The sequence below is a fragment of the Aulostomus chinensis genome, chromosome 22 (assembly GCF_037954235.1).
Source record: "Aulostomus chinensis isolate RoL2024-O1b breed Wild chromosome 22, RoL_Achi_v1.0, whole genome shotgun sequence".
Lineage (NCBI taxonomy): Eukaryota > Metazoa > Chordata > Actinopteri > Syngnathiformes > Aulostomidae > Aulostomus > Aulostomus chinensis.
In genome coordinates, this window is record NC_141341.1 from 14959973 (window position 1) to 14976191 (window position 16219).

Sequence of the window (16219 nt, forward strand, 5' to 3'; positions counted from 1 at the left end):
GGTGGGAAGTGTTAGCATTCTTCCATTATGTGAGAGGATGAGGATGCTGACTTGCGTAAGATCGCTCTTTCATGCGTGCAGAGAGGAGAGGAGGGTATCTATCCTCTTGTCTGACTCTGACGAGGATGGCAAAGACGTAAATTTCCTGAAAAGTTGGTGTGTTCATTCACAACATTTGAAATTAAATGTGTTAGGTTTTATAGGATAGTGATAAGACCAGAGGGACTTGGCAAAAATATCGAACAATGATTTTGATTTGACCAATATTTCGAGTTATTTCTAGTACAATATTGATTTTCAAGCTCTTAATATTGTTTTTTTTCCATTAAAAAAAAAAATCATTCATTCATAATTCAATAGTTCAAATACAATCTGGCCTCCACGCCTCTGCTCCGGCAGATTTCGCAGTACAGCTACTACGTTGCGCTGCTATGTTTCACATCCGATGTACATAAACTCAGAAACGTCTACTTTCAGCTGTTTTTAATTTTATGTACAATTTTATGTAAAATTATAATTTTTAATTATGTACAATATTGCGATATATCAGGATATCGTGACGCTGTGTACGGCGACACAAGTATAATACGGTACGAGGAAGTCCTCACCAATAACAACCTCCTACGAATGTATTCATTTGCAAAATGATTCAGAATATTGGAGGGAATCATTCTTTTGTCATTATTCACAGTTTAACTGAGAACCATACTGAAATGGTAACAGCGTCGTTCTGTACCAAGCAAAGCTGTTTTATTAAAATGCATTTAAAATGACACACATTTAGCCTTTTATCACCTCCTGCAATCAAAATTTTGCAACTGGCTGTTGACTAGCTTTTGATTTCCATAAAAATTGTGACACACACATACATACACACACACACCACTCGAATATGCCCAATGTATCAGCCTCCACTTTATGATTAGCATGTCTGCTTTTGCACTTAGATGAGTAGCCTACCCAGGGGTGTTAAACTGGATCCTCTGAATGAAGTCATCAAGTGAAAACCCTCTACCTGACCCCATCACTCTGCTCCCTTCGTGTTTTTTCCTTCACACCCATTTAACCTGTCTCACTCCTCACACTTTCCTCTACCTACACCCTCTATTTCCTTTTAGATCCCTCTTTAAACATTCAGTCACCATCAGGGATGTGAGGAAACTGCAGCCCTGCAAGTACCTTTTCTTCCTTTCCTCTGTTCTATCGTCTCTCTTATTCTCTTTGATCACATTTCGGCTCCAATTTTGTTTTTCATTTTAGAAAAATTAAAGGCTGTTGTTGTGTTTAAAGAAAGTAAAACATGACAAGATGGCACACACCTGTCCCTGATCACACAAGCAGCACACACGTGTGTGTGTGTGTGTGTGTGTTATGAAAAGTTGCCTTTTGCGCTTCTACTCACAACACCACGGTTAAAGATGGATGGATGGACCTATGACTCACATTTGTTTTCTCAACCTTTTCTTTTCAATATATTTAAACGCGTGTAACTTTTCATTGTTACCGTATTCAGCCACATCCTCCAGCAGGGTACTGAATAGATGCTGTGTTGAGCAATGAGCACTGACATGTCATGCTGCGGGCTTTTCAGTTGATCGTAAAGACGCTGGACGAGGCTGAGTTTTGGCTTTGTATTTACCAGCATTCACCCTGGCATTTACCTCGAGGTTGTTTCTCTGTACTTTAAGCTCTGTGAAGAAAATGTTTAAGATCAAATAAATGCTGGTAAATTTGGTGCATGGCAGCAGAATTGTAAACATCAGCGTGAAAGTCCATATGAAAGGACAACTTTTTCCTCAGAAGCAACCAAACAACATCTCCAATACACGTTCCAGCTGGTGCTCATCGAAGAAACAGATGTTAATGTCTCATCATATATGCGTTCATTTTGTGGTCACATTTGTACCCACAAGGGGACGTCATACACGGTTTCCCACTGTGCTTATTTAATAACACAGGATTCGTTCAAAGCCACCAAAAAATTGTGACTGGTACTCTAATGAGCTCAGTGAACTGACAACTCCGGAAAACCTTAATGGTCCCAAGTGCCACTCAGGCTGAAGGACAGATTTCCTCATTCAGAAGATTCTTAGGTTAAAATGCCCCTTCTGTGCGTCTCTCACACAGATGTACACCCCTCAGAGCTTGTTGTAGAACTTCTCCTTTTCTCCCACTCGCTGTTTTACACAGCGTGAAAAGAAGAAGTCAGAGGAAGCTCTGTGTTGTCTGGTATTGATACCTTCGTCGTGTTTGTGCACGTTTCTGTATGTTTTCTTAAGGGGTTTGCAGGCACAATTCTTTTCCCTAACAAAAATCTGTGAAAGCCATTAATATGCACATGTCTAGACTACGGATTGAGTAATAAACCAAATTATTTTAAGTGCACCTTTCTTCCTCTCGAGTGCTGGAACTTCATTCTTCTTGTAAAATGGAAGCTTCCAACATTTGCATGCTGAGTATACAAGAGTTTGGTGAAGGGTGGATGGCTGAATTACAGCTAAACCGTGCCATCTGGGTTCATTTGGGAATGGTTAAGCTATGGTTTGTCAGAATTGGATGATTCAGCTAAAATGTGTGGTCAAGTTTTAAGTACAAGGACTGTGGTCGTACCAAACACTACAAGCACAGACCTTCATGAAACATTTGGTGTTTTTGGAAAATGCCGAAGCACTGGCACCACACGGCACACGATTTTTCAGGTCAGGTGACGACCCCTCTAGTCAAGGAGCTGCTCAAATGTTCACCACAAAAACAACCACCTCTTCCCCCTCCATGACATTGAATCCTCACACTTGGTATACATGTAATCTCTCTGTGGCATGCGGTTTAGGAAATGCCTGGTAGTCTGGATCCACACATGCATGGCTCAGTGTACCTTCAGCCTCACCTCCCTGGTGCTGCTGATTTCATTAGTGGGTAGACAGCAGCAGGCCACATGAGATGCTGCTGACTCTTGGTTTGGAGACACGGGAAGTCGACTTCGGTTGCCCTGAAGTCTGCACAGATTTTGTGTTTTGACTCTGTTAAAAAGGCGTCCAACACGTTTGAGAAAGACTGCAAATTTTACGTATTTTTTTTCCACCTCAGATTACCAGGTGGTTTGGAGGCAGATCTGTCAGGTGTGTGAGAAAGTGGGACGTTCGTTACTGTGTGTGCCAACGTCTGTCTTTGTGTTAAATTTCATAAGATTTGACAGCTGTCTGGAAGTAGAAAGAGCAAATTTGTGAACATAAGAACGACACGATGGTGTTGACGGTGCCGTTTTCGAGCCCAATCACTGCATCCTTTCTGTTAAAACTGCTCTGCTGATTCTTTTTGTAGTTTTAGATCTGTTATGTAATAAATGATATGATGTGTTTAAAATGTTGCTCAAATTGCCAGACGAGGCTTTTTCAGTGTAAATTTGTGTATCGTTTAAACTGAATGCCTGACTCACTATTAGCTCCTCCCTCACTCAGATATTATTCCTTTTGAGTGCGCTAAAGTTTGGTGAAAATGGCTGGGGGCGAAGACATCTGAATATTTTATGACATGCGTGTGTGTTTTGTGTGTGACAGCATGCATGAGTCCAGGAGTAGCTCATGGTGGCCAGCCAAAAAGGATTTTGTGACATTTTGAACAGCGTAAAGCTTTTTCACCGAAGACATTCAATGAGGTCTGTGAGCCGTCCATCTGATACTTATTCATGTGCAGCTTCTATGTTGTGCGCCGCTGTGGTTCTTCGAAGAAGCCTGCAGAATAGTGGGCACCCAGAGTTGTTGCCTGTTAAATTACATCTGCACCAAAACCACAGACCCCCATACCAGACAAGCTTCGCTGCCAGCCAGCCAGCAAGTCGGCCAACCACCAAACACTGCCTCACCAGTGCAGCTTTCTCTGTTTCTCCTGTTTATTTCTCTTAAAATCGTCCTCATTTTTCATAGAATAAGTTTTTGGTTTCGATATAGTGTGAACATTTTCGAAACGATTCTTGTTGGCAAGAAGAAACCACAGACACCCTCTTATGACTAAAAGAGTTGTTCAGGAACTTAGACAAACACTATGGTGAAAGGCTGTAAATCAAGAATTTGACTGCCTAGCATTGTGGTCGCTTGTAATCACAAACGACGGTAAATGTAAAGCTTTAAGACAGACCTGATCTCAGCACAGTTAGTGGCAATATAAACACGCACACACCTATGCACGCACACACACTTCCAATTAATTACAATGTGAACAGTCTGCCCCCCAGAAGAAGAGCAGATAGTTTGAAGATACAAGTGGTGAAAATGACCTATAAACCTGTACAAGTGACTGACGCCATCTCTCGGCCGTAGTAATTTTAACCACAAGTTAAGAAAAATCTGTATATGGAGGTGGAGGGAGCAGCAGATATGATACCATGCTACAAATGAGTCACATCAGTGTAGCAACAGATGATTTATGCAGCTGTATGGAACTTGTTATTGAGTGCGTACATTGATACAATTCACTCATTAGAATCATGTTGTCAAGCTCCTGAACCTCATGATAACCCTTGAACATCGTCCATCTCTAAAAGCCTGTCACTCACAACATGGCTGTAGCAGGAGAAAAATGCTAACAAGCCTTTCTGGTGAGCAGACATGGAATACAGATACATTTCAGGGGCATAATTAATAAAAATAAATAAATGTTTGGACACTTTTAATGTTGATAGCAGCCAGTCTCCTTTAGCTTCAAGCTAAATATATATAAGGCTGGTGTTTGCTGCATTGTGGAGTCACCAAGGACTCACTCACTTGAAAGCTAAGTTAAACATTTTGAGTGAAGTAACGCTTTTGAAGGAACACTTTTGGGGAAATATGCTTTATTTCTATCATGCTACATGGGCTATCCACTACCATTCATTGTGCTAGGCTAACCAGAAGCGAGCAGATATCTGTGGGTCCCAGCTCCCTTAATGCATGTATGCATGTAATGTATGATAGCAAATATGCATATTCCCTAAAAGATTGGCTTTTTTTTTCAGATAGTTTTGTGAATCTCGTCCCTGGATCTAGAAACCCATAGTGGTATGTCTGAAGTAGAACCACATTTCTTGAGCGTCCTCTTCTCCATTTGCAGCTTGATTGAAAGACTCACTGCCGCTCGTTATTAATGGCCCGCAATAAGCGTGAGGTCAAAGTGGGGGTATCTCTGGTGGCTCATATGGTTTGCCTACTTTATAATCTCTCTTCTTAACTTTATGGTCTCACAGAGTGCTTCATATTCCACGCACAGTTCTGTATCTCAGTACTTATGTTGGAGATGAATGTACAGAATACATTTCTTTTACAGCAATGAACCCTTTTCTTTGGTCCTTGCACAATTTCAAGCTCAATAGAAGCGTGACATTGTTGGCGCTGAGAGGGCAGCAAGCTGAGACTGCACATTATCAGTCCAAAAGGCTGACGAAAACAGTTCAGTGGAATGCCGAAGTGGAAATTGACGCCATTTTCACACATCATTTCACAAGTTAAAGCCGGTCCTGGACACCTACGGTTGCACACTCATACTAACTATCCTCTGGTGGTTTTCCTGTTCGCACCTGACCACAGTTGTGAAAATATTTAGCAGTGGACGATGTGGTCATTTCTTCCTGAAGTAAATTAAAGTCAACACATCTGCCTGCTTCAGGGCCACCTAGGCCAAACATTAACCTTGCCAAGTACTTACCACATGCAATATCTGTACAGCAGCAGATGGCAGCGACATGCATATGTGCTTCCAAGTTATGCTTGTACGTGTTTGCACCTCAGGTTTGCACAAACTTCAGGGAACCGTTCTGCTTATCCTTCGTGAGGTCTACAGATTGTGTGCATAGCTGGACGTAATGCATGCTTAAATAGATGTCAGCCAATCTTTCGTCCACTTATATGTGGACGTGAATATCTTCTGCTTTCCATGCTTTCATGCAAGAAACATGTCTCCTTGGCTTCCTTGGTTTCCTTTGGCCATTCTGTGGCTGGTTTGGATAGGAAATACTATGTCTTGTAGAAGGGAGAGACAATACAAAGTCAAATTTCCATCATAGAATAATGGATTTATTATCAGTGCAGCTGTTCAAAATGCTTGTAGAGTGATTTAATAAATTTTGCAAATAAACAGTAAAAGCATTTTTCACATTCCATGAAAGTCTCCGGATTGAAGCGTTTCCCCTCAGATGAAGGGTACAGAGTGTTTTTTGGATGAAGTGCAATTTCAGTATGGCTCTGTAACTTAACATCATTATGAGATGGAATAATAAAACATCTCTTTTGTCTCACTAAACTCGTGCCGCTTATCACTGATTGCAGAAAACTCGATCCAAACAGCTCATCGTGCGTCTTCCTCAACCAATCACCTTCTTCTGTTTACTCCTCCAGTTCTGTGTGTGACATCTGATGCCTGGGATGCCGTTGACCATGCTGTTGGCCCCTGTCTGTGTGCTACTGATGCTGGGGGGGCGTGCTCTCGCTGGAGGCTATCCCCCCATACCTCACATGAAGTACATGCAGCCAATGATGAAAGGGCCTATTGGGCCGCCGTTTCGGGAGGGCAAGGGACATTATGTTGGTGAGTAATGTGTGTGTGGGCGTCAGGCATGTGTGTCACCTCAAATCTCATGTTGCTCTGCTAAGGTGTCAATCATCTCTGCAAGCTTTTAAGTCAATTCCTACTCACCAAAACGGTTATTTCTTGAGGATTGCATCAAGTTTTTTGCAATAGGGATATTAAGGGCTCTTACTCCAAACATGTGAATCAGGTAGTTATTACAACAAGGATCATAATCAAACTGAGTCCAAAATTACACCGTATGTGTAATTTGACACACATTCTGAAGTATGAGGTCGATGAAATGGCAAAATGCAGTAAAAACTATCGTGAAAAACACATTTTTATGCTAGGTTTTTTTTTTTTGTCTCCTCAAAAGGGATTAAATGCACCAAATGGGGTTTTGGAATTACTTAAGTAGTGAACCTCCAGATATTACCAAAAATGTGTCTCTGTCTCCAGGCAGCATGCAACATGGCTGATACAAGATGATGTACGAAAACAATTAAAACTTGCCCATCTGAAAATAATTTTGGCTGCTGATGGCCAAGATGACCTTTTCTTCTTCTACTGTTTGTTATGGCACTGCCTATCCCACCATCCTCTGGCAGAGAGAGTTGATTAAAATGCGTCTAATTTGCGTCTACGTTTCGTGACACTTCCACAGTTTGCTCGACAAATGGAAACACAAATACTGTAAAGGAGGGAGACATACATAGAAAAACAATATGGTCAGAAAGTAATGATCCTAACTTCCCCGTCCAGTGTGTCATTGTTAAGCAGACTGATGGTTGTCTTTCAGCAGTCACTGGAGTTAAGGACTCACTGGAGTGGAGAGTGTCTCTTTGCCCTGTGAAATTTGGCATTTGGCAGGTCCTCAGTTGGGGCCTAATGGAGGCCTGATTGCTCACTGTTTACAGAGCTCTACTGGGGTAGTTGTTCCTCTCACCATCTGGATGCTGTTACCCCTCTGTTTACCACTTCTTCCTCAGTTGTGGGATGGAGGAGAGAGTGTGAAAGAAATAAAAATAGAGGAAATACAGGCTCAGGCATTTGGAGGGTGTGATAATCACCCAGAGAAATTGGGCATGCTCTCGTTGGCATCATTATCAAATTTGACTCCAACTACAAGCTCTGGAAATATGGAATCTGCCTTTTATTATCAGAGGCCCCTTCTTCAAAGCAAATTAGGTGCACATTTTCATTTCAGTACCATAAAATTATGTTTGACAAAGAAGGACTGCAGAAGTTGGATACAGCGGAAATGAATGGTTAAAGTGTATTATTGAAATCACTCACAGATATATCAAAGATTTGTACGGGAAATGTACACAATCGAAGGATGACAGAAACAAGATTTGGAAGCTAGAACTGCTGCTTGAGGCTCCCTATAGCAGCGTGCTGTTACTGCCGCTCAGTGGCTACATGTTCACATTGCATCGTATAGCAGCATATAGCTTTTTTTTTTTTTTTTTAGCAACAGCAGCTCACCTCCTTAGTCCAACCTTTAGTATAACCAGATTTGAAAGAACCATATTCTTGCATGAATCTTCATGCTATTCCTGTTCAGCTTTTTCAAAGGAGTTAATTATCGTTTTCAGAAATCTAGAAAGTGAATGGAAGTGGTTGGGAATATTTTAATCCTCTGTGTTATTACAACAGCAAACAAGGAGCCTGCTCAACTCTTTGAGAAGATTTATATATATATATTTTTTTTTTTTTACTCGTCTCTGGGTGATATTGAAAGGTCAGGAGACAGGATTACACCTCTGAAACTGTGCACCATTAAATAAACAGCTTGCTACTCTCGGATTAAATTGCGCTACCAAAAAAATAATAGGGTTTACCTCGAGGGTTACACCCGTACTTGAATGGAAAAAGCACTCCAGTGGTATTAGGGTTTTTATGCACATATAATGAATTTGGCAAAATCCACAATATCATTCCATATTTCAAAATGTGGAATGTGTTCATGATATTAATTCTATAAAGTGCCACCAGGGAGTTGTGGTTTTGCATCATTAAGGCCCCTTTGATGCCACACACATATCCAAATGTGTTTGGTAACACTCACTCTGAGTCATTGTGTACAATTATCGTGTACTCGTATGGTGGAGAATCCTGGAACCTCCAGTTCACATGAACATTAACCATATTTGAAACCATTCAGAGGTTCGGCATTTCAAAGAAAATTATATTTCTTGGATCTTTTCAAAAAGGATTAATTGAAATGACTTTGAAAAAGCTGCATGTCTCCTTAAGTGCCAGTAGGGGGAGCTGGTTGCCTTCTCAATGTCAAGGATCATTCCTGTAGCCTGCACTTCCTCAGAGGATTGTTGAGGACGAGAGTTTCCACATTTATTCCTGTGAAGATTCTCATAAGACACTTTCACATTACACTTTATGTGATTTATTTGAATTACGTTTGGAGTTATCAGCAAAACCGACAGAATAAACCTGATTAAATTACCTCCAAATTAAACTCTTTAGGAAACGCCAGTTTAAGTAGTAATTGTTCAATAATAAACTATATTTTCCTTAAAAGGGATCCAAACAGGTGCTACGCTCTTTGATATATGGAAAACTGACATTTCTGTTCTTTTTTACAAGCAATACACACAGCAAGCATGCATTGGACCAGCTATGAAGAGAAAAAGGCTGTGTCTCTACTACTCTCTACTACTACTGTTAGCCAACGAATCAAGCAAGTTATGATTGTAGTGTACTGCAGTTCGAGCTTGTGTCTCTGCTCCTTTTGGCATGGTTGTGCTCTGCTGCAGTGTTTAAGGAATGAATAGTGAAGGAGTTTAGGACACGTGGCGTCTTCAGGCTGCTTTCTCTTTGTTCCAAAATCAAAACGTTTGCATGTTAAAGTTTCAAACTCAGTTAGACTCCTTAGTCAGTAAGTTGGACGACAGAAAAAGTAACGCCTGTCCAATTCTACTGTTATGTAACGACCACTCTACTCAGGATCATATATGGATGGTGACCTGTGCCCAATGTACACTGCTTTTCTCTCGGTACATGCTGAGGAAAGCTTTAGCTCCACGTTGCCTTGAGCAGACTAAGAGACAGACAGATCGATGGATGAAGGAAGAAAAGACACCATAGGACTGTTACAGGAAAGTTCATCAGGTCTTGGAAAGATATTGCTGAGAAGTGAATTCACCTGAGTCTGGAAAAGACCATTACTGCAGTACTGCAGATACTACCTCAGTACTGCATGAGAAGATTCACAATGTCCCTTTTCTACTTCCGTTTTTGATTTCCATCTCGCTCAGTCTCTGCTGATGTTGTGTTTTCAAATGCGAACACATGTTCTAGTTTTGTTTTATGCAATAGTTTGAATGTTAATTTTTGGACGATGTAATTGTCATACAAAATGTTTCATAATCTTTACTAAAATAAATCATGACGTAAATCTATGTCTTCACATTTCTCCTGTCCATCATAGGGGTTTTAAATTTATAGCGTACATGTACTCAGACACCAAAAGATCCATCCATCCATCCATCCATCCATCAACCCATCCATTTTCTTCCACTTATCATGTTAAGGGTTGTGGGGGGGGAGGGGGTGGAGCCTATCCCAGCAGCCTTCAGGTGAGAGGCGGGGTTCACCCTGGACAGGTCACCAGTCCATCGCAGGACCAACACATAGAGACAGACAACCATTCACACTCATAGTCACACTTACAGTCAATTTAGAGTATCAATCAGCCTCGTCCCCTCTTGATGTCTTTGGACTGTGGGAGGAAGCTGGAGTACCAGAGAGAACCCACACAGGAACAGGAGAACATGGAGACTCCACACAGAAAGATCCCGTGATGGAGCCAGGACTCAAAGACTCAAACCTTCTTGCTGTGAGGTGACAGTGCTGACCACTGCACCACCGTGCTGTTGACATCAAAAGATATATTTATTCATTTTACTTTTATTATAATTATTATTTTACTTCTACCTTTGGACCCTAAATATCTCTTTTTATTACCTCTGCCAAGGAGGCAATGTGATCACTGATCAGTCTGTCTGTCTGCTAGCTCAAAGTTAAGGATGGGCTTTGATTATGTAATGACAGAATTATAGAACTTGAGTAGAGGAACGATCTACTGATTTTGGAGTCGATCCAACATTGCATCCAGGCCAAATGATGTCATATTTCCTTGGTGGAGGTATGCGCTGAAAGTTTTCTTCCAGTACTCAAATGGTTAATCCCAAATTTCAAGCAATGTCATAGTCCATACCTGGGATTATGTGCGTCACAGTTTAATGCAGGGTTGAGGAAATGTGCTTGTTGTTACCTTACAGACCACAGACCTATATTAGTAGACTTTAGCAAAAATGCAAATAAGCAGTATACAGTAAGAGTCACGCACTGGAATGTGAGTCATTGTAGGAAGCTCTAGGGTTCTTTGAAGCCTTTGTCTCACCAGTTTTAACCTATGAATGTTTTTGTAATGGAAGAGCTAGCATGTTTTATTGCGTCCAAAGAAAATGTTAGCGCAGCAAATTGTTCAAAGAATTACAAGCATTGAGTAAGGACATCCAAAAAACAAATACTTGAGGATGTGACATGGAACAGAAGGAGTAATAAGACATGAAGAAACTGTCCGTCTGTATCAATGTGTGACTTATTTAAATGTTCCTTTTTAAAAACATGTATGTACTTAGACGTGACGTCAACCCGAGCTTCTGTCATATCCATGATGTGTTGGTGGATGACCAAAAGCATTCTGTAGCATTGTGATTGCTACTTGAACGTGATATTGATTTGTAACCACTGTGGATAACATGTCGACATTGTGTTGATGCAAATCACTTCCACCTTCAACCGCAATGTGGGATATGATGGCAGAGTGGAGCTGATTTTTTAAACCAGGAAAAGAAAATGGCAGGCCGATTTGTGTTTATATAAAATTACTGACTGATAAAATCACACATCCCTCTCTGTGTGTAATAATTCTCTGTAGCCATTCGCAATGTCATAAGGATTTGGCCACCCGGCACTGGGATAAGTGGACTCAGAAAGATAGAAGGATAGAGATTCTTAATTTTATAGTAAGCGATGCTAACAAAATTGCTGAGACGAGCACCAAGTAATGGAATTTTAGGAGCTGATAAATTGGTTGACCAAGACACAGTCCTTTACACAGATTCATAATCCAGATTGTAACGGAGGGAAAGTGCGGGTCAGAAAATGACACAATAAAGCCTCAAATACAACCAGTAGGCTACTAAATACAAATGGAGCAGGAAGGTAATGTTGGTGGCACTGCAAGCAGCAAGGAGGATGTTTATGTAGCATCAGCAAAAACACGCGTAGGTCCATAAAGATGAATGGCCTGAATCATTACAGCTGTGCAGAATGTCATCAAGTTGCCAAATACCTGGTGTTGCACCACTGACTTTGGGATGATCAGTGCCCTTGGGTAATGCAGATTGGTGGCTCGTGACAAGTAACGGGCGGCAAGAAAATATAAGGTACACCACAAGGTAAAATGTTGGTCAAAATAAAGCTGGAAATTACATACATAACTTCTACGTACAATTATTCATCTTGAAATTGAAATGTGTATAAATCTGATTATGAGAAGTCTGAATCAGCAGCTATGACACCATACTGCTAGCAGGGAGCCAAGGAAGTTTCATTGTATCATATGCACTCATGACTTCTACAAAAATGTTTGCAATCAAGGAACATTTCAGTCCCCCTCCTTTTGAATTGGTGATTTTAAAACCTGGCTGTGTCATTAAAGTTTAGTGACCAGCATTCAACCATCTTTAATTTCATAGTTGATTGCAGTGGCTCTCTGACCTTCTAAGTAGAAATGGGTGGGTTTTTTTTCTGAATGTATCCTAAATGTTGCTATGTGTGAACATGAGTAAGGAATAATCTTTTATCTTCAAAATACAGAACATCTACAGAACATTTTAAAAGCCAACATTATGATTCTAACAACATTATATCTTTCTGACACAAATGACATTATGTCTTTTTTTTTTTTTATTTAGACATGCCACCACTTATGGAAGTGAAGGGAGAGCCAGGTCCCCCAGGGAAACCTGGACCAAGAGGTCCCCCTGGGCCAGGAGGACCTCCAGGAAAACCTGGACTGGGGAAACCAGGCCTCAATGGCCAACCAGGCCCACAGGGGCCTTCTGGCTTTCCAGGAATTGGTAAGCCTGGACTTCCAGGTCTACCAGGAAAGATTGGGCCAAAGGGGATGCCAGGGGTTAATGGAGAGCTTGGTCCTCGTGGTGAACCAGGTCCTAGAGGGCCTCCAGGGCAGCCTGGCCTCCCTGGCCCAGCTGGTCTGTCTCTAAATGGGAAACCTGGGCTTCCAGGTAACAGAGGCCCTCCTGGAATTCGAGGAGAACCAGGACTAAAAGGACTTGCAGGCGCTCCAGGTGAGCGTGGATTTAAGGGTGAGAATGGAAATGGAAAGCCAGGGCCTCCTGGTATAAGAGGTCCTCCTGGACAGAAAGGCAGTACAGGACAACCTGGTATTCTAGGAATAGGGAAACCAGGACCAAAAGGCTTGCCAGGACTGCCTGGTCTTAAAGGTGATCAAGGACTCCCAGGGGATCGAGGTGAACCAGGAGAGGGTGGGGCTCCAGGTCTTCAAGGACTGCCAGGACCACCTGGGTTAGGGAAGCCTGGGATAGATGGAGTGCCGGGGGCACCAGGTCCGCTAGGTCAAAAAGGTGAGCCAGGGCCCAAGGGTAATCCAGGATTTCCTGGCTCTCCAGGCTATGGAAAACCTGGTCTAAGTGGGCCAAAAGGAGAAAAAGGCCATAGTGGGTTGCCTGGTCTCCCAGGGGACAAAGGAGACCAAGGAAACGTAGGCCCAATTGGTGAGCAAGGCCTTGATGGACAACCAGGAGCACCAGGACTTCAAGGGCCTATGGGACTCCCAGGAAAACATGGTATGCCAGGACAAAAGGGAGAGCTAGGACCCCAGGGACCCCCAGGGCTGCCTGGCCTCAGAGGTGACCAAGGCCCAAATGGGGTCCCTGGTAAACCTGGTATTGCTGGGGAAAAGGGCATCCCTGGGCCTAATGGTCCTATTGGAAAACCTGGACCCAAAGGTGAAGCAGGGCATATTGGCCTACCTGGTAATCCTGGGCTGACAGGTGGTCCAGGGCCTAAAGGTGAGCCAGGATTTATGGGTACACCAGGCCCCAGGGGCCAATCAGGAATTCCTGGTCTTCAGGGGCCCATGGGTCCCATGGGCCCACAGGGGGGGCCAGGCCCAAAGGGTGAACCTGGACTTCCAGGGCCTCCAGGGCTGGGTAAGTTGGGAGAGAAGGGAACTATAGGTCCTCAAGGTCCTCCAGGGAAACCAGGCCCTGCTGGGCTTAATGGTAACCCTGGCCCTCCTGGGCCTCCAGGGCCCCCAGGTCCTCCAGGAAATGGCCAAACAGTTGTTGCAGGTCCAACAGATTCAGAGTTGGAAGGGGATGAAATACCAAGGGACAGGAAGGGACCAGCATACAGTCAAGTTCCACTCTCTGCCTCTGTAGCACCAGCATTCACAGCCATCCTCATCACACCTTTCCCTCCCTCTGGCATGCCAATCAAATTTGACAGGACCCTGTACAATGGGCAAAATGCCTACAGCACTGCTACTGGCATGTTCACTGCTCCATTATCTGGTGTCTACTACTTTGCTTACCACATGCATGTAAAGGGAACTAGCCTGTGGGTGGCACTGTACAAGAACAATGTACCAGCCACTTACACCTATGATGAATACAAGAAAGGCTACATGGACCAGGCTTCTGGTAGTGCTGTCCTAGAGCTGAAGGAAGGTGACCAGGTATGGGTCCAGATGCCCTCAGATCAGGCAAATGGCCTCTATTCCACCGAGTACATTCACTCTTCCTTCTCAGGATTTCTGCTCTGTCCCACATAACCCTGTCCATTCTTTCAAACATATCCCTGTATTGGCACCTCAGAGCAGCCCCAAAACTAAAATACCTGCAGCCATCATAGATACCCCAAACCCATGAAATTATCAATATTGTCTCCATCATCTTTATCTTTCTCACCCCAGCAGCATCAGTGAAAGAAAAATATATTTTGAATGAAATATTAAAAAGATTTAAATGGCAGGAGAAGGAATCTCATACTGTGTTTGTTGTTCCAATGTCCTTCAAATGTGTGTTTTGGGGTTTTATTTGATGTTTTTAAGCCTTTATTATTTTAATTATTGTAATAGTTTTATTGTTATTATTTGGTCTTTTTTGTCATTGTTGTTGTGGTTTAGTGGATTCAGACAATTGAGTGCCTTTGTAATGTGCAAGTAACAGACCTTAGTAACAGACCTTCCCATGTGACTGCACATCCTGCCCACATGCTCTGACATCACAGGGGCAATACCAAAAAGACCCTGGGGGAGGGGGGGAGGGGTGATTGGTTCCTCTGGCTGCAGTGTCAAGTCCCATTTATGTTCTTAGTTCAACCATGAATGACGATACTGACATAATTAGCAACAACACAAAATAGACAAGATAGCAATGCAAAACAAGGCATTTGGTGCTAGAACACCCTTACTATCACTTGTTTGGCCATTTTGGTACACAGTAAACAGTTGCATCACTATTAATGGGAATCAGTTTTTATTTTTAGAGTATATATATATATATATATATATATATATATATATATATATATATATATATATGACATTTAGTCTGCTTTGTCTAAATTTAGTAGCTGATCATTTACAATGACGTGTGTTCATGTTATCTGTAATTTATTCAGATATCAAGAAAAAGCAAATAAGAGATTCAATTTAATTATAGTGACCTCACAATATCAGACTAATCATATTTGGATTTGGCTTTTTAAAAGCATATAAACATCATCTTTTAAATGGGACCAAATTGATCAAGGATGACATGTATGCATTTAGTCCGTGTTATAGAGTAGATACTGAGACCAACAGCAGATGCACAGTAAGGTCACCAATAGGGATGCGCTGATTAATTGGTTGTATATTGGTATCAACCAACATTTACCTGGTTGATGACCACTGAGCCATCGGAAAGTAAGAATTTATTCACAGATGGCAGTGGCCAATGCTTATCTGTTGATGAAAAGTTGTGATTTTTTCATGTGTGGGACTGAAGTGGTCCTCATTCAAAGATATTGTGTTAAAGGACTGAAAGACTTTAAAATTAATTCTGTTTTTATTTCCTTGGCACAAGAATGGGCCATAAAGATAGACAAAAACAAAGTTAACAAACATAAAATACAAGCAGTTGGCTGAATTATGATTTTTTTAACATCTATATTGGCCCATAATTTAAAAACTGGTGCATCCATAGTCACAACTATACTTCAAACAATGATAATGGCAATCTGATGCCCCCCCCTCCCATTTTTCCTATTTGCACTTCAAATCTGCTCACCATGTTGCAGTCATCTTCCCATACTCTCACCATGACAACACTATTGTAATGGTATACTACCTATTAATTAATCACTGTTACGCATCATTAACAAAGTAATCAACCTGTGCTACCACCACACTATAAGAACCACAAACTCTGTGACGGTGCTGTAAACTTTGTGAAACAAGGAGGTGTCACTTGATAGCCAAATGAGAGCAGTTCGGCACCATTTGTAGTTTTCAAAGACTTTCCATTATTCCCCAAACCACTGCGTCAAACATAGTTAA

The 16219-nt window shown here is 41.9% G+C and overlaps 1 protein-coding gene across 1 annotated transcript in view; it reads left to right on the forward strand.

Annotated features, from left to right (window-relative positions):
- The window catches only part of col8a2 (collagen, type VIII, alpha 2), a 53147-nt gene extending 38185 nt beyond the window's left edge, over positions 1 to 14962 (forward strand). Inside the window, exons 2-3 of the mRNA XM_086193953.1 lie at positions 6366 to 6555; positions 12546 to 14962. Coding sequence (XP_086050079.1) covers positions 6384 to 6555; positions 12546 to 14449 — 2076 coding nt within the window. The 5' untranslated portion in view covers positions 6366 to 6383 and the 3' untranslated portion in view covers positions 14450 to 14962. The remainder of the gene's footprint in view (positions 1 to 6365; positions 6556 to 12545) is intronic.
- The last annotated feature ends 1257 nt before the right edge of the window (positions 14963 to 16219 follow it).